The 26,253-nt window shown below is 39.7% G+C and overlaps 2 protein-coding genes across 8 annotated transcripts in view; one reads left to right on the top strand and one right to left on the bottom strand.

Annotated features, from left to right (window-relative positions):
* si:ch1073-184j22.1 (erythroferrone) overlaps positions 1-25,799 on the top strand; it is a 42,581-nt gene extending 16,782 nt beyond the window's left edge. For 2 of the 3 annotated variants that reach the window (XM_039762836.1, XM_039762853.1), the window contains 5 exons: positions 5,472-5,659; positions 6,325-6,439; positions 10,872-10,962; positions 22,984-23,062; positions 25,377-25,799. In XM_039762836.1, the coding sequence (XP_039618770.1) occupies positions 5,472-5,659; positions 6,325-6,439; positions 10,872-10,962; positions 22,984-23,062; positions 25,377-25,475 (572 nt within the window). In that variant the 3' untranslated portion in view covers positions 25,476-25,799. The remainder of the gene's footprint in view (positions 1-5,471; positions 5,660-6,324; positions 6,440-10,871; positions 10,963-22,983; positions 23,063-25,376) is intronic. The other variant, XM_039762844.1, reaches the window with a different exon arrangement.
* The window catches only part of zgc:162872 (BAR_ACAPs and ArfGap_ACAP domain-containing protein), a 213,872-nt gene that overhangs the window by 113,313 nt on the left and 74,306 nt on the right, over positions 1-26,253 (bottom strand). The gene's annotated exons all lie outside the window — the stretch shown is intronic.

The following is a 26,253-nucleotide window of genomic DNA, read 5'->3' on the forward strand; positions in this document are numbered from 1 at the left end:
ACTTCCTTTGTTGTTTTGGAGTTCGGTTGAACCTTTTGCAACAAAGTTCATTCATTCTTGGGAGTTAATTTTTAAGTCCTGCCTGAACAATGCAGTGTCAGTGTGGTCCTTAGATATCTGTATTTGATTACAATGATTTGTGTGGAAGCTCTTGGTACCTTTAGTTGTATGGGATTTGTTGCTAAAGTGGAACCAGACTTGTGGTGATCCACAGTATTTTTTCCATTCTCTAAAGTACTGGATGAGTTGCTTGTATTTTCTCTCATGGTGTCAAAAGCAACAAGGCACTGGCTCCAGTTAACTCAATTAAGAGAATTTGCCAATCAGAGGCTTCTAGAAGGTATTGCATTAATTTCTGTAATCCTAAAGGCTGTTTAAACAATCAATCAACTTGGTGTATGTAAATATTATATAATAAATACACGCTGAAATATATAAAATAAATAATACATGCCATGTCATGGGGTGGTAGGGACCCTGGCCTGGTCACTCTTGGTATGGTGCTATATCTGTATAGAGGTTTCTCTGTATACTCCTGCTACCATTCCCAATATGTGTTTGGTTATTTGGCTACCATAAGCTGACTTGGTATGAGTGGCCTTGGGATGGTCCGGCACCCAGTCTACGATCACTTCAAACCTTATACCCAGTTCTGCTGGCATAGGCTGGATATGTTGGTATGATGCATTACTGTCTTTAGAAAGTCTTCTTAATGGTTTCCCAGTCCTCTTCAGTTGACCCACTTTTATATGATCAATTGGTTAAGACTTTAGACACGATAAGATCCAAAACAGTGCTCTGCTTGGCTTGGAGGAGAACAGAAGCTGGTATTCCAGTGTAGGGCACCACGTGTGAGGTAGTGGATGTTCACATTTAAGGCAAAGGGGTTCTCTCGATTTGAAAACCATCTGCAGACCAATCGGAGCTAAAGTTGGTATGCTAAAGTGGCACTTTGCTCACGTGCCATCTGGTAATTGAGTCCTACATTTAAGTAAACAGCTTGTTTTTACACTGTTATGTCCATTTCTTCTGTGGCACAAGCTGTTTTCAACTTCTACTCTTGGAATCTACACAAAACACCAAGCTATGCAGAGGATGATGTCACCCATAGGGGCCCTGATTGTAATGCGTGATTAAAACTCAACACTATTTTAAGTGCGATTGAAATCTCTTCCGTATGCAAGGTTACCAAGAAATATTTTGGTATAAATCCCTTTTTAGAGAAAATGCTACTATTGTCCTGTTCTCCTCTTCTTGACGTCTTTCTCAGATTCTTCAATGTTTATCAAACCCTTTCATGTGTGACTCCTGATTTTTCAGGTTTAGAGGATGTTGCATAGGCTTGATTTAGCTTTGCTGTTCATTTCGTCGTGGTTTGCTGTTCTCTGGTAAGATTGCAAGTTTCATTATTCACCTTGATTTTTGTTAGGTTCTTGCAACACCTGAATTTTTGAACTTTTTTCTGTGAATGGTGTTTCCTATTGTGATTTTTTATTATTATTATTCAACTCATTTGACACTTTTAAACATTAAAACTTGATTACAAATGTTGGTGTAGGGACTTCAAATGGCATTTTACACTTAATAGTAATTATGTAATTTTTATTATGTCATTGTAGAGATGTGAGGCAGTGTGTAGAGGTTAAGACTTTGTACTTCAAACCCTGAGATTAAAATCCCGCTACTGACTCTGTGTGACTTTGAGAAAGTCACTTGACCTGCCTGTGCATGTAACCAATTGTATCATAAATGTTGTAAGTCACCTTGAATAAAGGTGTCAACCAAATATGTAAATGTAAAGTTCATAATGGAGACATTGGTAGTGCATTTTTATATTGTTTACCTCTCCCATTGCTTTCCCATGATGCGTTCCTGAACCTACTATAACTATGACAGTGAATCGACTTTGCCAGTATGGTGACATCTTTATCCTTCAATTTAAACCTCAGCTTTGGGCCACATTAATTCACCAGCATGTACTGCCTAAGCCCTGGCCGTAGTCTTGTACTGGACGCCTGACTGCAGACGTAAACTGTTTTTCTGTAATGAAGATGTACACACCTAGACAGAGTGAATGTAATGACTTTGTGTTGTAGGTCAGATGCACACTCCAAACTTCAGCAGCTCAGTTATTGATTTTCAAGGCTCCATGAGTAAATTGTGATGTTGTGCATCTTTATTTTTTTGGAGAGGGCTGCTTTAATATGCCAATCCCCCTTTCCCTCTCATTTTTCTCTTTGAATGGTGAACTATACACCTGTGCAGCTCACCATACTTTCCTCTGTGTTGCTTCATTATGTGCCCACTTTACTCAGTGCTCCTGTGTCACTTTGCACTTTGTTGACTCCTTCATCCTTCTTAGCCATTTGCCATCCTGTACCATTTTTCAAGCAGCTGTCTGCTATCTTCCACCTAAGATTTTTTTTGTTGTTTTTTTCTTTTCTTGGCTTGTCCCCTGCCACACTGCATTGTTTGTTTGCTATTGTGCCATGCCCGTTTGCTCATTGTAGTTCACTTTCACTCCTTGCATTTGCCTCTGTGTAACCATGTCATGTTCACACGATTTCACCAGTCAACCTTTGTATTTTTCTTTCTCCTTCGGTTCTATGACTGTGTCACCCTTGGCCGTGTTTTAGGGAATGTTTGTTGACGCTGCAGTGATGGCGCTGGCAGACTCACTGAGCTCTGATCCCTTAATCAGGGTAATTTTCCGGAGTTGGGTGGGACTTGGCTCCAGCGTGAAATTCCACAGATTCCTCCCAGGGGCATTTTCCCTCCTGCAGTGTTGGGGGCGAGAGGATTAGCACTAGAAATTGATTTCCACGCTGAAGAGATGTAGACACCAAGGGGCGGCATGTTCAGTACTGGAGTGTAAAGTTCCTTCAGGATGCAGCACCAGGTGTGCAAGAGCGGGAAAGAAAGTACATGACAACCACGTCAAGGCGGTCCGGTGTGCGGCACTCAGCCGAGCTGTATATTTTCTCAGTAACCTGAGCCCCTTGATGACTTGTTCTGCAGCTGCTTTCCTTTCTGCGTGGCCCTGTGATCTAGAATGAGCTGCATTCCGGTGGCCTCAGCTGGTTTTTCGGGGGGAAGGGTTTTCCTTAAGTGGGCTCTGGAGCTTTCAAACTCGCCCTCAAGGCTGGGAATTCCAGTGGCCAATGGTTGTGTTCTTCCCTAATTTTAGCTTCTGCTTGAATGTGTAATGAGCCAATTCCATGTTCCAAGTGGAGTGTCATTACCGCTTCTTTGTTGTGACTTGGGAGCAACCTGATTTTAAGGGTCAGTAGGTGACATAGAGGCAACCAGGCCAGGGCACTTCTATATTACCAACAAGTCCAAGTGGCAGAAGCTGAGTGGAATGATAAACAGTGTAATTATCTGCTCTGCTCAGTTATTAATTGTTACTGGTAGTTATTTGCAAAATTATGAATGAATGAATTTCATAGAGTAATCGGTCAATAACATTTTATGCTAGTCATAATTGTGCCACTATTAAAATAATTATAAATACCAGCTAATTATTTATTTAATTGACTTGTTGATTGCTCAATGAATAAAATATAGTTAACTAATTTAATTATAAATAATCCATGAATTGACTGAATACTTGGTTCATTAGTTTATTATTGCTTGATCCATCAGGTAAACAATGAATCAACTAAAATATATTAACTAATTAATAATTAAATAACTGTATCCTGATTCATCAAGCAATTAAATAATTGTGTTGAATTAGATAATTAAGCTATCAACTGACCACTAGTCAATCAATTCATCAAAAATACTGAAATAATGAACTGATTGACTAGTTGGTGGTCCATCAAATAATTAATACATCCTGCCTAAAATAGCTAATTAATTTACTAACCAGATGATTCCATTTCACTCACATAGTATTCTGTAGCTGCTCATGTCTTCATCCTAGAGCACAATGTCTTCACATCCCCTCAGTGTATGTATGGCCATGTCCCTGGGTGAAATGTAAACGGCTGCTACATTCTTACTTTGCCCCCCCACCCCTTTATTGTCATGGTATGCCTTGGGCACCCATCAATTCTGAAGGAAATAGTACATTTTTGGTAGTTGAAAAATTAAGTATACCTACACATTTAAGTATTAAGGTTTCGTCCTCTAACATACTGGTTAACACGACTCCGACAATTCTGGAGAACTGGGCTTGAATTCGAGGGTTGGGTCACTGTCTGGTTGTAGTTTGCATATTTCCTTTATCTGCGTGGTTCTTCATTCTCCTTTCCTATATAGTTTGATTTTCCACTGTGTTAATTGTTAACTTTGAATTGGCCAGATGTGAGTATGCCAAGCAATGGATTGGCACCAAGTCATGCCCTCTGCCCATTGCTCTCAAGGTAACTGCTAGCTCCCAGAACCTTGAAATGGACCAAGTGGATACAGATAATCATTGAATGGTTGGATTAATGTGTTAAGCTCTTTGTGCAAAAGATGTTAACAAATATTAATCTGATGAAGCACAGTGTTACAGGAACTGCCTGATTTAGGAGATTTGTTTATGACTTATCTGTAAAACACCCAGTTTTGGACAGATCACAAGCACCAATTTTGCAGTGATCTTTCTGGGGATTGAATTTTCCAGTTGAATGGTTAGTAATCAATTTTTACGTGTGATCAGATTATCAGCTAGTTATTACAGAAACCGCAAGTCCTAATTAATGTAGCTATCAATAACAAAGAATTAATTGGACAACATCATTAAAGAACCCATCAACTAAGAAAGTGATCTGTGACCTGTGACTATGAATTGACTTGGTAGTTGCCTGATAAGTCATTTAATCAGTTCCATAACAGTGGATTAATAACACATCACTAAAAAATGATGCATCAATCAAATATCTAGTTAAAGAAATCATCGGTGGAATAATTAATGCAGCTTTCCTGAATGATGCATCAGTCAATCAATCAATTAGTTAAACTAAGACATCTGATTAAAACTTAACTGCTGTATGACACTTCAGCCTGTCAATCAGCTTGTCTAACTGATAACAATTTGAGCTGCAAGCACAATCAGTTTATCTTTTTGAAAAGGTCATGTAGGCATTAAGAGCATGTGAGGAACAGATTCAAACACTGGTGGTGAGTGAGTTTATGAGATTGTACACTTGACAGTGGGACACTTGATGAACATTACTGTACTTTATTGTATTGTTAGACAGTACATGTAGAGCACTGACTGAATAAATGAAGGTTTTTCAATCAAGGCCTTGGTAGGCTTCTGATTCTTTTCAGCAATTTCTGCCCAGTGCCCTTCATGTTTTTTTCCTCACACATCCATAATGATCAGTGGTTTTCAACTTGAGCAGATTGTGCCCCAAGGGTCTTTAATGGCATTGAGCAAGATAGCAGGCCAAGAGGCTAACAGTTAAGTAAGTACGCTGTACTAGTGAATGCAAGCCACCTGACCTCTGAGCTTTTTTGATCTTTCCACTTCCCAGAGGCTTCAGGTCAACAGAGAAAGCTGGACCTGAATGTGATGTGTCCACTCTGTGAGGGACAAGGAGATGAGTACTCCATGAGTCTGGCAATGTCGCCTCGCCGTATTGAGACTGCCTTCCACTGCCTTTTGCGGCAGAGCACCACTGTGCGAAGACGCAGCCTTCAGGAGCTACAGGACTTTACTCTGGTAAGATAGCATCAGAACGAGGAACTGGCCAACCAAGCAGCAGAGCCCCTTTTTCTTTTGGTTTCTTTAATTTTAATATAGCCTAATTGGTCATCTCCTTCTTTTATCATTGTGCAATTCTCCTAATTATTTTATGACCTTCATTAGCTGAATCCGATCCCTCTTGCTTCCTGACACCTCAGGTTTCTTGGTTTCATCATCCGAGTCACTCACTTCATGGGTCGAATCCTCTTCTTTTTGTCTTGGCTTCCTCCTAATCTTGAATTTCTGTTTTCTTCGACTTACATCCTTTACCATTTATCATATTCATCACCTTGTTTTACTCCTTGTCATCTTCTCTTTAACCTTAATTCCCTTACACTTTATCACCTCAATTTTGTCACCTGAATTTACTAGCACTTCCCAGTTTCCGACATCTGTCTACTTTTTCCCATCTGATTGCCCTGACGATTGTCACATGAATTCACTGTCACTCATCTGCTTCTCATATTGGTCCCAGCCATCCATACAGGGGTACTTTGACTTTTTATGGGATGATGTGCCTGACTCCACCAAGTCTTCTTCACAAATATGGACACTGGATTTGAGTAGCACTCATCCAAGGTCAGGAACAGGAAGGCCTTAGATAACAGGGATTTTACATTTGCTGATTCCTTGCTCTTCAGCAGCAACCAGTTGGAGATGGGCTTTTCCAGAGGGGTCGAGGGTTGAATACCAGCAGCGGGCGTTACACTGCACCAGTCTCTGGCTTCTACCAGCTGACCACCAGCCTACTTATCGGTAAGTATCTTGAACCAGGATAGGGTGGCACCCAAAGGGTCAGAATTAAAGGGTGGGAGTGAAGTGCTCTGGGTTTAAAGGGAAAACGTGAGTGATGTATCTATTACGATATTCACAAAAGGGTATTCCCCTAAGACCCACCTAAAAATCTCCTTGCACTATCCCCTAGGGCCCAAGAGTTGCAACAAAATGGAATCATGTCTCCCTGCTTGTCTTGGCATTCCACACACTGGGCGTTTGTGGTCTGTGTTGGGGTGTGCCCCCTGAGATAAGGTTGGCATTCTATTCCCAAGAAAGGGCGGGCTCCCTTTTTAATAAGAACTCCATGTTGACATGTTGAACAGCACAGTGTATCCACCCTGGAGTTGGGTGTGTATGCCTTCCAGGTCATATAACACACACTTTGGAGAAACTTTGTTTCCAGAGGCACTATATTCCAGTTTGCCATAAAAATAACGATTGACTTCTACTTGGGGGAGACAAGATTGTGTCATTTGTGTATTGATCTGCAGTGATGCACCATACTGCAAAGTCTATGTAAGATGAACTGCTCTGTCTTCTTGACTTATGTTTCTCATCAGCACCACATCCAATGTTGACAGTCTTGGATGGTATCATTCACCCATTTCCTGAACATACTTAATACTGTTTTAGCATTTTAACAAATTGTTGTCAGGCAGTGGGGTATATCAATAGTTAAAATGGCAGAGTAACATAGATGAAGAATTTACTTCACCTTCACTGACTCCCTCTGTGATTCAGGGCATGTCCTTTGATCATCTGGTCTTCTTAGACCCTGGCCCATGGTATACCTTCTTGAATCTATGAGGAACCTTCATTCTTCTGTCTCTCTCTGTACCACAAGTGTCAAACACAAAACCTGGAGGGCCACAGTGGCTGCAGTTTTTTGTTTAAACCATTTTCTTGAATCATTTGCTAACGAAATGGGCTGCTTTTGCCTAAATTTTTAATTGACTTACTTATTAAGATTCAGAACCCACATTTTACTTTTCCTTAACCAGCAGCCAAGAGACATGTCGGTGCAAAGTGAGCTAATTTAATGAGCTAACTCGGTTCTTAGAAGGCCACCATGTGTGCCCTAAACATTTTCTTAATTAAAAGCCATTTCTCACTGTTATTGAAGCTTGTTTTCCTTCTGCCAAGCTAGACATTTTTTTTTTTTGGAATAGCACCATTCAAATGGTTTGTGAACCAGAGGAGATCAATACTTCTTGAGCCTTTTACTTTTTTCTTTTCATTTATTTTATTATGGTGGTGCAAATTGGATCAAGTAAGCGGCCCATCTGTTGGCTCACTTTCCATCTCATTGTTTGGCTGCTGGTTAAGGGAAAAGGAAACCATGAAGCTTTCTGAACCTTAAAAACAGGCCAGTTCACAGCAAGGCAAAAGAAGGATGTTCTACTCATGGCAATAACTGATTACTAATTTAGAAAGTGGCTGGAGCCAAAATGACTGTATCTCTCTATGAATAGACTTTGACATCCCTTGTTCTCTAGCGAGTGATCTTCTGAGCTGTTGCGCCACCAAAAAACCTTTTCAGAAAGCACGGTCATAAATGCTCTGATAAATGTACCAAGTAGAGTTTTGGTTCTTGGGACAAAAGCAAGTGCTGCATATGCAGGTTTTATGCATACAGTGCCTTATATACTCATTGTTATCGGTGCACTTTACGTCTATACCTTCAAAGTAATTGTGGAAAAAAATATGAGGCACACTGCTATCAAAAAATCATGTTAAACAGATAAAAATTCAAGTCCATTATTTTCCTCACTGAATCTACCAACAAAAATAATTTGCCTATGAATTTGATATACTGCATGTAGTTTAGGATAGGCAGCACTTAGGCCTCACATATCCAGCATTCTGGTATCAAATCTCACCTGCTTATGGAGTTTACATGTGTTTCTCATGTTTTAGTGGTTTTGGCTCCAGGTACTCTGGAATTCCTGTCACAACCCCAAATGTGCTGGTTTGGTACATTGGTGACTCAAAAGTGTTCCTTTTTGGGTGTATACTTGCACGGGCCCTATGAAGGACTGACACTATCTGGCACTGTTTTCCGGCCTTGCAACCTGTGCTCCCTGGGTAGGCCTCTGTGCCCCAGCAACCCTGAACTGGATTAAAGGATAAGGTTGGTATTTTCCATGTCACTTATTTCATCATAATCATGTTATATATTAGTTTGCCACATGAAACTGTGTCCTAAAGTGAAGCATATTTTATAAATTTAAGAAAAAATCTAGTCTACTGTTACTTTTTATAATGGAGCCAATGGGCTATTTGTAAAGAAATGCCTTTAAAATTTACCAAACATTTGAAGCGGCAAAGGTTTCAATTTAAGACAATGCATTCGACGTTTCTGAGGCACACGTGTAAACTGAAAATACATTGTGTCAGAGATCCTTGGTCCTGTTTTCATGAAGTAAGGATACATTTCTTGCTTCTTCAGCTGTTGTGTGTAGCGTTATGACAACCCAACACTGAAGCCCACCAGCTTATTATAATCTGAATGTCAGTGTGGTGAATAAATGCGCATTACAGTTTCATTGTACTGAGCTGAAGACACTGCAGTGTGTTTAGATTTTTGAAAGGGTCAAGCCACCTTTTCTGTGGTCCGCCCAATTAAAAAAAAATAAATAAAAATGAAAATGAAAAGAGCAGAGATCTCAATGAGCTGATTGAAGCACCACATACCAAAATATTGATTATTTTAATGCTTGATGAGTCACTCTTGTGGAGGATATGGCAATAAAAGAACTGAGCCCCAACATATTTGATTGAGTAAATTCTCTATTGCTGCTATTAATCAATTGATAAGTACACAGGGGGCGAGGGGATGGGTGTGGGCATGCAGACTCCATGAAGAACTTGGCACTGTGAGGCAGGAATGACCGCCTACTCTGCCTCTGTTAAAACATCTGTACTAAGCTTACCTAATTAAACCTGGGTGAATTGGCACAGCTAAAGTGGCCAATGTGTGTCTGTGCGTTCATCCTGTGATCAACCTGCACCCCACCCAGAGATTGTTCCTGCCAAATGTCCAGTGCTTGCTGGGATAGGCTGCAGCTGCCCCACAACCCTGACCTGGATAAGAGGGTTTGGAAGTTGGGTGGATGGATGAATGAGTGTCTATTGTGTCTGTTCAGTTCTTGTCACTTGATTTCATGCTATGTGCCTGCTCAATATTCTTTCTCACTGAAGCACATGCAAGCAATATCAATCAAGTGGCAGCAGGCAACATCTTTGCAAAATAATAAAATAAGCTTACAAGTCGGACATTTTCCAGTGATTGTCTGTTTGTCTAAAGAACAGTGACAACAATTAACATTTTGGCATCAACATTCAATGTTAAGAACAGCACTTATCAATGACCTTCTGAGGTGAACCCATACCTTGGGGATGAAAGGGTGCCACTGAGGAAGATGAACGTGGTAGCTGGTGAAGTGAAGAGCACAGCCAGTCTCCTTTTAAAACAGCTGAATCTCACAACAATGCTTTGATTTTTGCTTTCTTACAATAAACAACATGGATACACTGTCTTACAATATGTATGTTAATCTCAAGATGTGGATCAATACTCCATAGCATTTTTAACATAGATAAAAGAGCAAGTTCATTAAGATTTAAGGCTATATAATGGGACCCGGTACACATAAACTCCATTATAAAATGCAGAAGTGGGATAGTTCTTTTTTTTAAATTTCTAAAATATTCTTCACTATAGAATGCAGTTTCATGTGGCAAACTAATATATATTCTGATTGTGCAGAAAAAAACAAACTTATCCTTTAAGTGGGTTTGAGAATTTTGTTTAATTTTAAAAAGCAAATTATGCTGCTTTTAAACATGCTGCATCTAAACTGCCAGCCATTTGATCAGATCAGCAAGTGGGTGGCTGGACAGAGTGACTGTGACTTACTTTACTATCTGTGCATTTACTACTGAGCTGATGAACTCCATGGCAGATGATCTCTTTTTTGAGTGGCTCCAACTCAATCAGTCTGTGCAGGCAGAAATGACACAACACAGTGCAAGCACAGCGAGATCCAGTGGAACTGATGTTTTAAAACTGTGAACAGCTCATGCTGATGATCACCAGGGGATCCTTAGCATCTAGCACCCAGAATATCCCAAACTGGATTAAGTTGCTTTGAGAATGATAATGCGACAGACATTTGGTAGCTCAGGCTCTGGCTCTGTGAAAATCCTCCCCTGCTCTAGAAGGACTCTCTCTTTTAGGTGATTTAAGTTTGTGGCCGATCAGGAAAAGTATTAAAACAGAAAAAAAGCAAATGTAAAACTCTGATTTTAAATAAAGGTGTGTTTTACCTTCGTGCCCAATATAAATCAAGGGAGTATCTGATTACTTATAAATGTCTGATATTTTTTTTTTTTTGCTTAATCTTCCCAGAAAGCAGTGAATCACAGAAAAGGCAACAGTCCAGGCCACAGGATTGCATCCGTGTGGCAGTTTGCATTGAGTCCCTCTGCCAGCGCAACATGTGAGTGCAAATCATTGTTGACAGCATAAAGAGGGGTCATTCTTCTTGGGGGCTTGGAGGAGAGGTAGGGGTTGAATCCCCTAGACATCAGCTCATTTGGATAATAACAGGCATAGGGAGAAAAGGCAATTTTCTCATTGGTTGGAAACCTTATGGATGAGGTGCAATTCTGTATTGTATGTTACAATCCATTTTAACCAAGGGCTGCATTGTGGTACAGCAGTTAATGCAGCTACCTTTCAGCTCGAGAGGACTTGCAGGAATTCTAGGCTAGACATGTTTGTGTGAAGTTTGCATGTTCTCCCAACATTTGTATGTAAAGACCTGCATATTATATGCATTGGTAACTTTAGGTAGTATGAGGTAAGAAAGGGTTGATGCATGAACATACCTGCGAATGATGCCCCATTCCTCAGACAGGGTTGTCCTCTCATATTGCTGATGCGGGTCAGGCAGCTATGATCATGGAAGGATGCATGCTTAATGTTTACATCTTATATTATTTTTGTGAGTAACCCTTCAACACCAGAAATCAATACTGGGTGCTGGCAGCAATGCTGGTGCAAATTGAGTTTTAGTCTGCCAGCAGAAAGCAACAATACAGCAGAGACAGGATACAAGCAAGGACATTGCATAGAATGATGTGTGTGTGATCCAGTGGAGAGTCATTTTTAAATGCGGTTCTGAGCAGGCTGGGATCTTCAAAGCCTAAACTTGGTTTGTGACAGGAGTTTGTTTATTTATTTAATGTGTACCTGTCTCTGATAACATTTGACACAAACAATTTTCATTTTATAATGAACTCAGTGGTTAATCTGTTATTGGAGGTACTGCCATGCTGGCTTGTATCTGAAATAAATTAATAATCTTGTTAGAAAAGTACCTATAACAATACCACCTCCAGGCACTACCACTGTGCCTCAGTAATTTACTCAAAAGCTCTATGTGTTTGTCTTTTTCTCTTAATATGTATAAATGTTAGACAGGGTCAGATTAAGACCTTTAGATGCCCTAAGCACTTAAACGATTTTGATGCCCCCATCTATATGAGCTGCACTCTATCTCAATAGACAACTGAACTGAATAGCCGACATGACCAAGACAAGAACGATTCTGTGGGCCTCAGTGGACAGCGTGGCAGGGACCAGTCTAATTTTGTTGTATTCCCAAGGTTAATTTATATCAATAACCTCTATTATTACTATTTTATTATTAATATATATAATTAAAAAAGATCTTTTTTTTTCCATTTAATGTGGGAGCCCTTTTCTGTGGAACCTGCTTCAGCGGCACCATTTGCAGTTTTGTACTATATGGTCCATAGTAAATATGGCAATGTAACATTTCTGTGGTGCCCTCCTTCCCTTGATGCCCTAAGAACATGCTTATTTTGCTTAATATTAAATCTAGCCCTGATTTTAGGTTAGAAATGCACACAGCAATGGACAGAGAGTCAACAACAATCGCTGGACAGTTAGTGTGTGTGTGTGTATGAGACAGCTATCCTATTTATCCACTATAGTGCATAAACTATTAAAAAAAATAATGAATCTTCATTTTTCCTCCATAGTCTCTGGCCACACTACTTCACCCTGCCAGTGAACCGCGGCTTCAATCCTCTCTGGCATTTCAGCTTTTAGCAGGGAGTATCTGCTTACAAACCCGCCTTGGAATACTGTCCAGGGCAAGAATGGAATACTGTAATGGAATGTTAAGGGTTGACTGTGAAGCTACCAGATTCACCAGGCCTCATGGCCTCCTAGAACTTACACTGCTGCTCCTTGGCATTCTTGTTGAAAGTGCCTGGCACTATATAATGTTCCTGTCAAGTTGTGGACACGCTTTATTATTTTTAGTAATATGTTTAGTCTGTAAGGAATATAATTTTATGTTTCATCGCTTTATTTACATTTTGCTTGCATGGTGTCATCAATTAATGATGTTATAGGTTTCTAGGTGTTGTGCGGCTACACTACATTGTTTTTAGGTATCTGCATTCATGCACATTGTGGCATCTTGCATTTTTGTCAGCATCTCTTTTAAGAGTTAGCCACACGTTAAATGTATGTCTGATCTTTATCATAATAATTAAAGATTAATAAAAGGTTTCTCAATGGTGACATTTTCATGAACCAAAGCTTTTCTCCAAATGAAATGCACGTATTAACATTTTTATTTATATCTACCATTGGGGCATTCTTGGTTCAAACTCTTTTCTAAGAGTTATGGGGAGCTGTTTCTAGACACAATAGACTTAATGTTTTACATACTGCCAAAAATGCATCTACCAATGCCACTGAATATAATAAAACAGCATACGATTCCCATATGACTGAAAAAAGTGACAGACTGCTTGCACATGACATTTGATTAACTAGGGTGGGCTTTTGATTTAAGAACCATGTTGGGATAGATGTGTACATATTAGAAAAGAATGCCTTCAGCACATCTAAACTTTATTGTGATTTACTAGAAGATGTAACCATGCATCAGTCAGTCCATTCATTTCCTTAACCTGCATTTTGGAATTGCGGGGAGCCTAATCAAAACCCACGCTAATTCATATTCACTAAAATATTCATTTAGAAAAGAATGTATAGATAAGGTGAACTATACTCATTCCTCAAACTTGAGAATAAAATTCAGTCATTTTAGCCAAAGTGACTCAATTTTTTTCCAAATTCCTTTTGCTGACAGGCTGTTTGGCCTTGATCCAGAATAATCTCGGATGGGTGGGCCCTACCACATTCTTACCACCATTTTTACCACCTGCTGGGCATTGTACTCAACCACCTAGGAGTCTCATGATACCACAACTTAGACAAATTGTTCTCATGCTACTTGGGAGGAAAAAAAAACAAAAAACCTTGGGATGTTGAGCGTGTCCTTACTGGTGAGAAGCGTGACTGCACTTGCTAGTTGCATAATTTGAAACCTCTAGAAGAAAGTTAGAAAAGGAACTGTATTTACTACTTTTTACAAGCTGTCGACTTCAACTTTTATTTTTCAGATGTATAATGGTGATTTTCTTTTGACTTCAGGGGCTTACACATGCTTTCAGCAAACATGGTGGCAGTGGTGATCCATTTTAACAGAAAAATCTTTCCCTACATAAAACTGTGATGTTTAACAGTAAAATAAACAGTTATACTGAAGGTAATGAATTTGGGAAAAATAATTTCTTAAAAATGTATATTCTCGTTTCCAAGTCTGCTGTAGTTGGGGCAGAAAAGTAGCCAAAAATGCAAAAATCTTTTCTATAGAACAAAATATACTAAAGGAGTTTAGTGAAAACTAGATTTCAAGCAGTGTACAAAGCCATCTCTGCCAAGTTTCATTCAGCTTGAGTATTTTGATATGCATTCTGAAATAACAACACACTCACACATAGGTATTACTCTGAGCGTGGTCAAAGAGTGGTCTGAATTGCGTAAAATTTGTGAGTGTGCAGATAACTCAAAGTTGAAATTTTGACCCCAGCACACTTTTCTGATGTATTGTACAATGAGCATATTTTATGTGTGTACATATATATATATATATATACTGTATATTAGGGGGTTTGCCCCCTGCTCGCTTTGCTCACCAACCAAGGCCTGCGCTATATGCCAGCCACTTTGCGTCTCCACCGCTCGCGTTGTGAAGAGGGGGGCTGAATGCACCCCAAGGAGACGCGGTTGCTCCTCCAAAACCCTCTCTTAAACGGTGATACATTGGGAAACAAATACAGTTTTTTTTTTTTTTTTACCTCCTCTTTGCTTGATCAGCTGCTGGCTTGTTGCTGCTGCCGTGCTGTGTGATCTACATCTCGCATGCTGCTTCAAACATTTAAAAGCCTGTGCAGCAGCTGTCATAGTCTTTGTCTTTTATTTCCGGCCTTGGGCGTGGTTAAATCTCTTGGCACAAAGTCTCATCTCGTGAGACGTGAGTTCTTGATATTTTTTAGTTTATAATTTAAAAACAGAATAAGAATCTGAAAATCTAACATCATCACATTAAAGTTTGATAAATTCTGAAAAGAATGATACTGAATATATATATGTAGGTTTTAAAATAAGCCTGATTTAAAGCATGACAAAAAAATGACATAAAAACATCACATAAAATCTTTTAGGCTTAGGGTTAGGGTATATATATATATATATATATATATATATATATATATATATATATATATATATATATATATATATATATATATATATATATAGTGGGATGCAAAAGTTTGGGCAACCTTGTTAATAGTCATTATTTTCCTGTATAAATCGTTGGTTGTTACGATAAAAAATGTCAGTTAAATATATCATATAGGAGACACACACAGTGATATTTGAGAAGTGAAATGAAGTTTATTGGATTTACAGAAAGTGTGCAATAATTGTTCAAACAAAATCAGGCAGGTTCATAAATTTGGGCCCCGTTGTCATTTTATTGATTCCAAAACTTTTAGAACTAATTATTGGAACTCAAATTGGCTTGGTAAGCTCAGTGACCCCTGACCTACATACACAGGTGAATCCTATAATGAGAAAGAGTATTTAAGGGGTCAATTGTAAGTTTCCCTCCTCCTTTAATTTTCTCTGAAGAGTAGCAACATGGGGGTCACAAAACAACTCTCAAATGACCTGAAGACAAAGATTGTTCACCATCATGGTTTAGGGAAGGATACAGAAAGCTGTCCCAGAGATTTAAGCTGTCTGTTTCCACAGTTAGGAACATATTGAGGAAATGGAAGACCACAGGCTCAGTTCAAGTTAAGGCTCAAAGTGGCAGACCAAGAAAGATTTCGGATAGACAGAAGCGGCGAATGGTGAGAACAGTCAGAGTCAACCCACAGACCAGCAACAAAGACCTACAACATCATCTTGCAGCAGATGGAGTCACTGTGCATCGTTCAACCATTCGCACTTTACACAAGGAGATGCTGTATGCGAGAGTGATGCAGAGGAAGCCTTTTCTCCACCCATAGCACAAACAGAGCCGCTTAAGGTATGCTCAAGCACATTTGGACAAGCCAGCTTCATTTTGGAATAAGGTGCTGTGGACTGATGAAACTAAAATTGAGTTATTTGGGCATAACAAGGGGCTTAATGCATGGAGGAAAAAGAACACAGCATTCCAAGAAAAACACCTGCTACCTACAGTAAAATATGGTGGTGGTTCCATCATGCTGTGGGGCTGTGTGGCCAGTGCAGGGACTGGGAATCTTGTCAAAGTTGAGGGACGCATGGATTCCACTCAGTATCAGCAGATTCTGGAGACCAATGTCCAGGAATCAGTGACAAAGCTGAAGCTGCGCCAGGGCTGGATCTTTCAACAAGACAACGACCCAAACACTGCTCAAAATCCACTAAGGCATTCATGCAGAGGAACAAGTACAACGTTCTGGAATGGCCATCTGAGTCCCCAGACCTGAATATAATTGAAAATCTGTGGTGTGAGTTAAAGAGAGCTGTCCATGCTCGGAAGCCATCAAACCTGAATGAACTAGAGATGTTTTGTAAAGAGGAATGGTCCAAAATACCTTCAACCACAATCCAGACTCTCATTGGAACCTACAGGAAGTGTTTAGAGGCTGTAATTTCTGCAAAAGGCGGATCTACTAAATATTGATTGCATTTCTTTTTTGTGGTGCCCAAATTTATGCACCTGCCTGATTTTGTTTGAACAATTATTGCACACTTTCTGTAAATCCAATAAACTTCATTTCACTTCTCAAATATCACTGTGTGTGTCTCCTATATGATATATTTAACTGACATTTTTTATCGTAACAACCAACGATTTATACAGGAAAATAATGAGTATTAACAAGGTTGCCCAAACTTTTGCATCCCACTGTGTGTGTGTGTGTGTATATATATATATTGTGACGGACAGCCGGGTCCCATGCCCGGCAGGGACGCCCCTGCTGCTTCTGTCCCGGGGGATTCGCCATGGGCAGTCCAATACCTCCCGGGACGCTTGGTGGCAGCCTCCCTGGCCGACGATGATTCCCCAACCGCCCGCAGGGCTCCATGGGAGATGGAGTCCTCCACAGCTTGGTTGGGGCCCAGCATGGCCGCTAGGGGGAGCTGCCTGCTTCCCACAGCCTGGCTGGACGAGTTTTCAGCCCCACCCGGAAGTTCAATTAGGACCAGGTGGTTATTCACCTGGAATGCTTCCGGGTGGGCTATAAAAGGCCCCAGCCACCACCACTCAGAGAGCCAGGGTTGGGAGGAGGAGGACTAAGCTTGCGGAGGAGTGGTGGAAGAGAAGGTGGAGAAGTGAGTTTGTGGCTTTGTACTTTTGGGACTGTGTTTGGGCTGTGTGGCACGGGGAAGACGTGTCACACAGCTGAAAAAACTAATAAAAGCCTGTGTGTTTTGTACACGTTGCCTCTGCGTGGTCTGTGCCGGGTCGGGCGCTATATAGCGCCTTTTACAATATATATATATATATTAATTAATCATACATATATACCCCTGCAAGTATCTATGGAAAGTAGTATGATGTTTTGAGCAGGATCACAGGGAAGCTTCAGCCTATCCCAGCAAGCACAGGGCACAAGGCAGGAACAATCCCAGAACAGGCTGCTAGCCCATCTCAGGGCAAACACCACACACACACACACACAAACACAATGGCCAGTTTAACAAGTCATCTTCTTTCCCATAGCTATGCATTTATTAACTATTAGAACTTGAATGTTGTTGCAGGTTCACATCGGCTCACTGCAATGAAATTCACACTGTGGCATTCCCATAGATTAGTGACAGTAGTACAATATCAACAGCAGACAGTTAATTAAAAACAATATGTTAAATAAACCGTGAGATGATATATGCAAGGGAACACCTAAGAATATCACTGTATACTGTAAATACATGACAGTACTACTACTGCTGCTGCATGCACTTGTCATTATGAGCGTTTGTCTAAGAGCCTGGTGGTTTATTTAATTAAAAAAAAAAAAACAAAAACAAACAACCTGTCCCCCAGTCTAGCAGTACTAATTGTTAATTGCCCTGTCATGTTTACCAGAATGGAGGGAGGAAAGTTACAAGTCAGTTTAACTTACTAGGGCCATGCAATTTGATCAAATGTGCTCAGTATACCTGTTTCATAGAAAACTGATGGCTGTACACACACTCGCTTATACAGGATTAAATTTAGAGTAATCAGTCAGCCTAACAAGAATGTCTTTGGGATGTGGGAAGAAAACAAGGACTTTAAACACACACACACACGGGCATAGGGAGAGCATAACAGCCTATACACCTAAAGTGAGTGGTATTTGAACCCAGTACCCTGGACCTGTGAGGCAGCAGGCTAACCAGTGTATCACTGGACTACCCAGGGTAAAGAGTTGTTGTCAGTAAATACATTGCCACCTATTGGAAAACATTGGAAATGCAGATTTTCTAAACCAAAATTAAATGGTACCTTCAAAAAAAGTGCTGCTAGATCTGAAGTTCAGAATATAACAAACTCTAGCATACTTTTAATTTTGTCAAATTTCAAAACTCCATGTTCTTCTGTTTTGATAAAATTATGATTTAAAAGTAGCACATGAATAAAAAAAAACAATACTAGCCCCTCTTATATTGCTCTAATTCATTATTTATCTAGTTCTTACACTCCAACACAGACTCTGTGGGCCTGCTTTGGCTCATTGAGAGTACCTCTACTCATGAAGGGTGATATTGTTACTGCAGAACATGAACACATAAATGCTCAGATTCACCTTAACCATGTGATGTAACAAGTGTCACAGTACAACTGTTAGTCTAAGTAATCAGGCTGGGGGCATAAGATTAGAGGAGAAAAAGACCCAAGCAACTGCCCACTTCCTAATTAAAACTGATTTCACTTTACAAAATTACGTAGACATAATAACGGCTGAGAGTCACAAAGGACTAGCAACAAAGTGATTCTGACTTGTATGGAATGTGCTATGCTGGAAAGTCTATTGCTGTAGGGTTATTTTTCTATGGGTGGTTGGCACAAAGTGCCCAATTGGCAATGAAATGCAGTTTAACCTCCAGATGCAACAGAGGTATGCTGTGAATTTGTAGGGTTGGAGAAGAAGGAGCAGGTGCTGAACCATCTAGCGCAAAATGCAACAATAAATTCAAGCTTGCATGCGGTGAAATTTGGAATTCCTAGAGATATTTACATTACTGTAATTGGTACTGGATCACCTGAAGTCTGTGAAATAAATGAAAATGTGAAATGAATGAGTGAAAATTTGTCTGGATCTGCAGGATTTGGCTTTTTGATGTCTTAAAGTCAGCAAACGGTACTGGATTGCCAGGAGGAAAAAAAACATGGATTAGGCAGAAATGACTGGTGAAGAAAATTAGAGATTTCTCTGGATTGTCAATTTGTGGCTCCTGCATTTCTTATGGCCAGCATTGTGTTGCTTGGAGATGGGTTTGGATATGCCAGACAGGATTCTCAGTTTCTGGCAGGTGGCTTTAGGTTACTGAGACTAGATTCCAAAATACCAGAGGACTGTGCCAGATTGCCTGGAGGTGGCTTCTGCTTGCTTAGACAGGACTGTGGATTTCCTGGAGATGACTTTGCATTGCCTGGAAATGGCTCAGCATGGGCGTAACTTCCACTGGGGATATGGAGGACATGTTCCTTGCTCTTTCTGAAATAGCATCTTTTTGAATTCTATATCCTCCTAAGGGATCTACATAGCTAAATCTGGTAAATGGAGCTAAATGCAGACACCCATCTAGATTATAGCTATGGTCACCTCTCAGAGTTAGATAACATTAATAACAATGTGATATGGATTACAAAATATTGATGGGGGAAGCTCCACAACACGAGTGTCATGCCAGAGTGCTCTTTTGAATTTTAGAAGTAAATTGGGGTACCAGTCTATGAGTGGAGAGAACTGTCGGGTCAGGATTCAAATGTTTATAAAGAAACTATCAAACTGGCCCCTTCCAAGCTCTTGATCGATTTGTTTTCGTGACATAAGTGAACCCATAACAAAGGAGAAGTAATGGCATGCCGATGAATTCAAAGTGAATTCGATAGGCAAAATAAGGGTAACTAGCCTTAAAAGAGATGAAAGTAAAGAAAATAGCAGTCTTAAAATATGAGCCAATCTCCCTCACATGCTTCAGTTTCATAGTTGTTGAAAATCCATGCCATGTGCCTCTTTGGCCAGTCTTCACACTCTATTTAGAAACAATGGCTTCATCAAAAGATTATGGTCGCACACGTAGAGAGCTACTCTGGATAAAAGCCTGCTTGTGTTTTTGTAAATTGCTGTATCTGTTGGAGTCAGAACAGAGATACCAACACTATGCTTCCAGCTGTGGGTACTTCCCAGACATCTGTTTCAATTTACACTATAAGAAGGTGGCATTCTAAAACCTACGTGTGTTGCCTTATCCCTGTAACAGATTTAGCACTGAAGGCCACAAAAAATCGACTGCCCAAGCTTTCTGTAGCCCACTAGCTGAAGACCTGGGGCCTCGTGCATAACGCCATGCATAGAATTCACACTGTAACATGGCGTATACACAAAAGCAGAAATGTGTTTACGCACAAAAAAATCCAGATGCATAAACCTGTGTGTTCGCCAACTTCCACGGTCTTCCGCTACATAAATCCCGATCAGCATGAAAAGTAACGCACGTGCACGCACCTGCTGTCCCGCCCAGTCTCCTCCCAGAATTACACGTCTTTGAATATGCAAATCAATATAAATAGCCCTTAAGCTTAGTGTTCTGTGAAAAGGCAATGGCAAAAGCACGGGGGAAATAGAAAAAGTTCAGCGAATACCAAGTGGAGGCAAGTGTTGGTTTAAACAGTGGTATAAACAACAAAAGGAAGTTGATCGAGTGACATAGAGTGTCGGAGAATCTCCAAAGCTCAAGTTCACAAAGTCACACGGTGCCCGAAATAAAAAAGAAGTTGTCACATATCAAAGTTGCCATGAAAAGGCACGTTGTAGCCTACCGTCTGAATTTCATATGAAAGCTTATTAGGGTACAGAGAAAAAAAAAAATAGGCACACAGTGGGGAAAAAAGCACAAAATGTCAATTTTAATCTCGAAATTTCCACTTTAATCACATAGTTTATTTTGTCATTAAAGTAGAACATCATAAACATTTAATTTACTAGTTTCTCAAATCCCATCGTAACTAAAGTAGCACTACGTGCTTCTGGGCTTTCTCTTCCTCCGACAGGACACAGAATCCATTACATTCGTAATATTACAGCTCTCTTAATAATTTAAATACTGAGATGTATACTTGATTTCATTTTAATGATGATAGGAGTTAAAGCATGTTATTAAACATGGGAACACGGTGGCGCAGTAATTGTGCGTGACCTTCGATGAAATAATTTATTGCAGCAGTACTGTCTCTTTCAAACGTACTAACCCCCAATTCCTGTCCTTACTTTTCTTTCTCCAAATACCCAATCGCCACACAATCAGCTCTATAATAGACCTTAAACCATCTGTAAGCTCAGAATGCCGATTCTTCAAAACTTTTATGGAACATTGAAATATCTTCATACTACATGTTTAATTATTCTATCCATCTATCCTTCCAGTGTCGGGTCAGCACCAGCAAGAATACAGCGCAAGGCAGGAACAATCTTTGAACGGAGCACCAGATCCTTGCTAGTGAAGCGACACCGTGTCCTCAAATGTTTAATTATTAACAATATAAATTATTTAAATTAAGTTAGTTTTATCTGTATAATATAATAAACGTATTTTGCTGCATTTCATCTTAAAAATGATATTGTCATCATATGTAAATACGCGCTTTATAAAGTGGCTCAGGTTGTGCAATATTATAACTGTATCGCAAGTTTACAGTGAGGTGATTGTACTTATAAGTACAAACAGTTCTACAAGGAGCACTTGATGGACTGATTGAGTACGTTTATAGTTCTTGGGATGAAACCCTTTCTGAACTGCGAGGACCGTATTGGAAAGAATCTGAAGCGTTTGCCGTGTGAGAGTAGTTCAAATAGACAGCATGGCTGAGGCAGCGTGTACTTGATGCTGTATACCGGTAATTCTGTTTCTGATCAGCTGAGTGGTGCAGTGAGAGTAATATGAAAAAAGATGATCTGCTGTGGCAACCCCTAACGGGAGCAGCTGAAAGAAGAAGGTGGTGCAGTGAGAGTAACAACGCTAAAGCAGCTATGGTGTTTGGAATAGTTTGGCCATTCCGTGGACCATTATATTGTTACAGGTTAATTACAATCAGATGCATTAAATTAATAAACATTATGCGGTTCATTTCAGTGTATTTATAAAGTCGAGTCAGGGATGTGGATATAAAAAAGAAAGGGTAACCACACATGTACAGTAGCACTGCTTTGACGCTGGGTGCCACCAGTTTGCAAAACCGTGCGCAGAACTTGCGTACGCCAGGGTATGAGCTATCGTGGAAATGTGCGTGGCTTTAGGTTTTATACATTGCGATTTGAACTTGGAAACAGGCTTACGCAACATTTTTGTGCGTATGCACCATTTATACATGAGGCCCCTGGACTCCCAGCAAGTCGCCTTAACGTGCCTGCATTCTAAATTTGGGAATCAGAGTCTCTGCAAATAATAATCACCATGAAAAAATATTACACTTAACAAAAACTATCGAATAAATTTAATGTTCTGTGGTGGTGACTTGTTTTTTTTTTTTTTTTGCTCCTCCAGAAAAGTGCTACTGTATTCTCTAACCAAAGCTATCCATACATTTTTAAACAACTTACCCCCTTGCTGGTGGGGCTGGTGCATATTACTAGGCCCAACCAGGAATTCCCTTGAAAGGTTTTTCCATCCAAATCAGTTTTTTTTTGTTTTTGTAGCTGCTCGTATTTTACTGAACATTTTACCGCAAGTCATTTTGAAGTTTTCAGGCTTCTAATTTCCTATAATCTTATTTCGCAAGCCCAGAATGTAGATTCTCGCTTACCCTAAGAACTCTGTCTGCAGCTTTCATTGCTTGTTTGGTGGAGATTTAAACAGCTTTTCATTTTTCTCTCCACAGGTCTCTAGAGACAGTAACAGCTGCGGGTCCACCCGGTAGCATCTTCACAGTCCTGGCAACTGGAATGCTTTTCTTACAGGTACCAGAAATTGAGAACCTTCCAAATTAATACTGCCTGAGATGAAGTGGGGGCATTGGGGAGGGTCACATATTGGGTTTCTTCACAACATATTTTTGGTTCTGAGACAGAAAAGTTAAAGTTTACTATCCCAGTTCGAAATGTGAAGAAGTGCAAATTTCATCACCATCTGCCAGAGGGAGAAACATCATAACCATACATTTCCCTAAGTAAAATGTGATGAATATATTTAAGGCCCTCAACAGACAATTCCTTCTTCAATCTTCCTTAATAATCCACATTTTTTACACTACTCATTATCCTTTTTTGTATGCGATAATGAATTTGTGATTCAGTCAGATTGATGCAGAGACTTCTCACACAAGGAGAGAAATATGTAGCATCTCATCAGGTAAGAAACATGTTCAAAGATGGAAAAACTGGATCATGTAAATTCAGTTAGAAACTGCAACAGAGCAACTGAAAACAGTTCATCATAAAAGACGGGTTCAAAACAAACTGATGCTATGCACAAACTTAGTATTGAAAATATATTCAGCTGGATAAACAAGTTAGAATACAATGATAAAGAGCCTCATCTCCACAATACCTTTCTCAGTAGGATTCAAGAACTGTATCTGTTCAATCTGTGTTGTCTTCCCAAAGACAGGGGCTATTTTATCTTCCTCACTCAAGACAGAATTGATCCACATGATCCAGTTGACCGGCATCTTGAGATTTCCTTCCTCCAGAGGCATAGAATTTAGTGACTTCACCCACCTCCACAAGAAAGGAACTTTACCTTGGTGATGTTTCTCCTTTAGAAAAACAAGACTTTCTGTCACCTTGATTGGGCTGCTTATGCCAGCAAGAGAAACTTCATTCCAAATTGTCTTTCCTCCAGAGAAGATGGGATTATTAACTCTTGGTTAATTTCTTTTTTCAACAGAAAAAGGAAATTAATAATTCTCTCTTCTTGACTAGGAGGATTTAATTTCTTCGAGCTGTAATGGGGTGTGTTTTGATCTACACGATCTGAGACTGGTGAATGGCCTCCAGATAAAGGAATGTATCTTAGAGATGAGACTCCTCTGGCAAGAGGAAGAGACATTACATACTGTAGGTGTCTCACTGAGAAGTGGGAGAAAAGAAAAATATAATTGTGATTTCATGATGTTCACTACCGGGGAACCAATATTCATGTAACTATCATGAAGCCTAAAACCTACTTAGCTGGAACAGGAAGGGAATAGGAGCTTGACATTGAAAAGAAGTAAATGAGGCAAAAAACTGAGTATCGGTCATCTCTTCATTCGGTGTTAAAAGCACATGTAAATGGTATCAAATCGGCATCTGCTAGGGTACTAAATGAGAAGGCCAGACCAGACTCCCCCTTACTCTTGCTGGTAGCACAGGAGACATTCATTCCCTGCAGCTTTCATCAATCACATCATTTCACATAACAAAACCATTACTAAACCTGCAGAAAATCAACCCCTCTGATCCACAATATACTTGATGTATTTGTCAGTGTTCGAAACCGTAGAGCTCTGGAGTACCTGCTGGTCAAGTAGGTCTTCTGCTTATATTATTTGCTCACAAAAAAAGGAGGTGTTTCTTTAGTGTATTCAAATCTTGCCATACAAATGGATGTGATTGTGCTTGAGTGGGCCATTCTAGAGTGGGGGTGAATTTTAAAAGTTAAGTCTGTTGTACTAAAAAAAAGATTCTTTGGATTGTAGCCTAATGTAAGGTTGAAAGAAGGAGGATTTTCATTGCTTCAGTAATTGGGAAGGCCACAGCTTCACAGTTACGGGACCTCAAGTTCAGATCCACGCTGGATATACTTAATTTGGTTCTTTACACCATTGCTTATTTCAGACCTGTATGAAAAGACTTTAGTAGCTTAGCTGTTGATTATAGAGAGTGTATTTAATGGGTATTATATCAGTTTTATGAGATGGAGACTGTAACAACTCCTTCACATTTGTAAATGGAGAATTTCTCATTTGAATTGTCATATATACATCTTTCAATAACTATCCATCATTATAGCAAGTGACATACGGGGCTAACATATATCAGTCTGATGACACCCTCTATTCTGTTTGAATACGGCAAAGGCATCCTTCGATATACAAGGCAGAGGGAGTCTCATTTTAATTTGTTTTTTTCAAAATAAACAAAGAAAGTTGAGTCATTCTGGACAATTCCATTAAAAGGGTTCTAACATATTAAAGACGAGCAGCCATCATCTTACAGGTCTGTCATCATAGAACCTGTGATATGAATCAAAATGCCTGACACTTTGTTTCTGTCCCCCTCTCTCCTGCAGGCTGGCCAATACGTCTCTGTTTTTGTGGACAACGGCACAGGCTCAGCGATCCGCATTCAGGAAGGATCCCACTTCTCTGGGATTCTGTTAGGTGTGTGACACGTCACTGCCGTCCTGCCATCTACAGTAGCAGAGATCTTAACTTGCAACGAAGTGACAGGCCAAAAGTGTCAAAAGTGCTCCAGGTCTTCTGCTTGGTACCCAAGGAATATTGGAGGTCATGAAGACCCCCGACTGAAGTGGAAAGGCTGACCTGCCAGAATTTTTCTCACACCAGCCACTGCACTTAAAGCTTGTTTATTATGGGGGATGGGGGCATAGACGGCTTGTGAAAAAGCCTAAATATCATAAATTATCCAGCTACCACTTTTTTTTTATTAACTATTTATTATTTTAATTCCAAATAAACTTTTGTGGATTTAAGTAGTCTGTGACTGGCAAGTGGAAGCTCCCAATGATTCTATGGGATTGCATCTTCTTTAGCTAGAATAAACATTTCAAATCTACTTACATATATATATATATATACATATATATATATATATATATATATATATATATATATATATATATATATATATATATATATATATATATATATATATATATATAATCACCCCCACTAAATACTTGTGCCTATATGAACCTTTTGTGCGTCTATTTATTCTGATGTATGTCACCATGAGTGCAGCTAAACTAGACATGGCATCAGTTAAGTATGCTGTGATGAACTGGAACCCTGTCCACAGCCATTTCCCTCCCCAGTTCTAGACATCTGTTCTGTGCAATTCTGACCTGGATGAGGTGGGTAGAAAATGGATGGATGTGTTTACTCCAGTTCTTCATATGTCAGAGCATCTCTGTTTAAGTCTCTGTG

This window comes from Polypterus senegalus, chromosome 1 (genome assembly GCF_016835505.1).
Source record: "Polypterus senegalus isolate Bchr_013 chromosome 1, ASM1683550v1, whole genome shotgun sequence".
NCBI classification, from domain to species: domain Eukaryota; kingdom Metazoa; phylum Chordata; class Cladistia; order Polypteriformes; family Polypteridae; genus Polypterus; species Polypterus senegalus.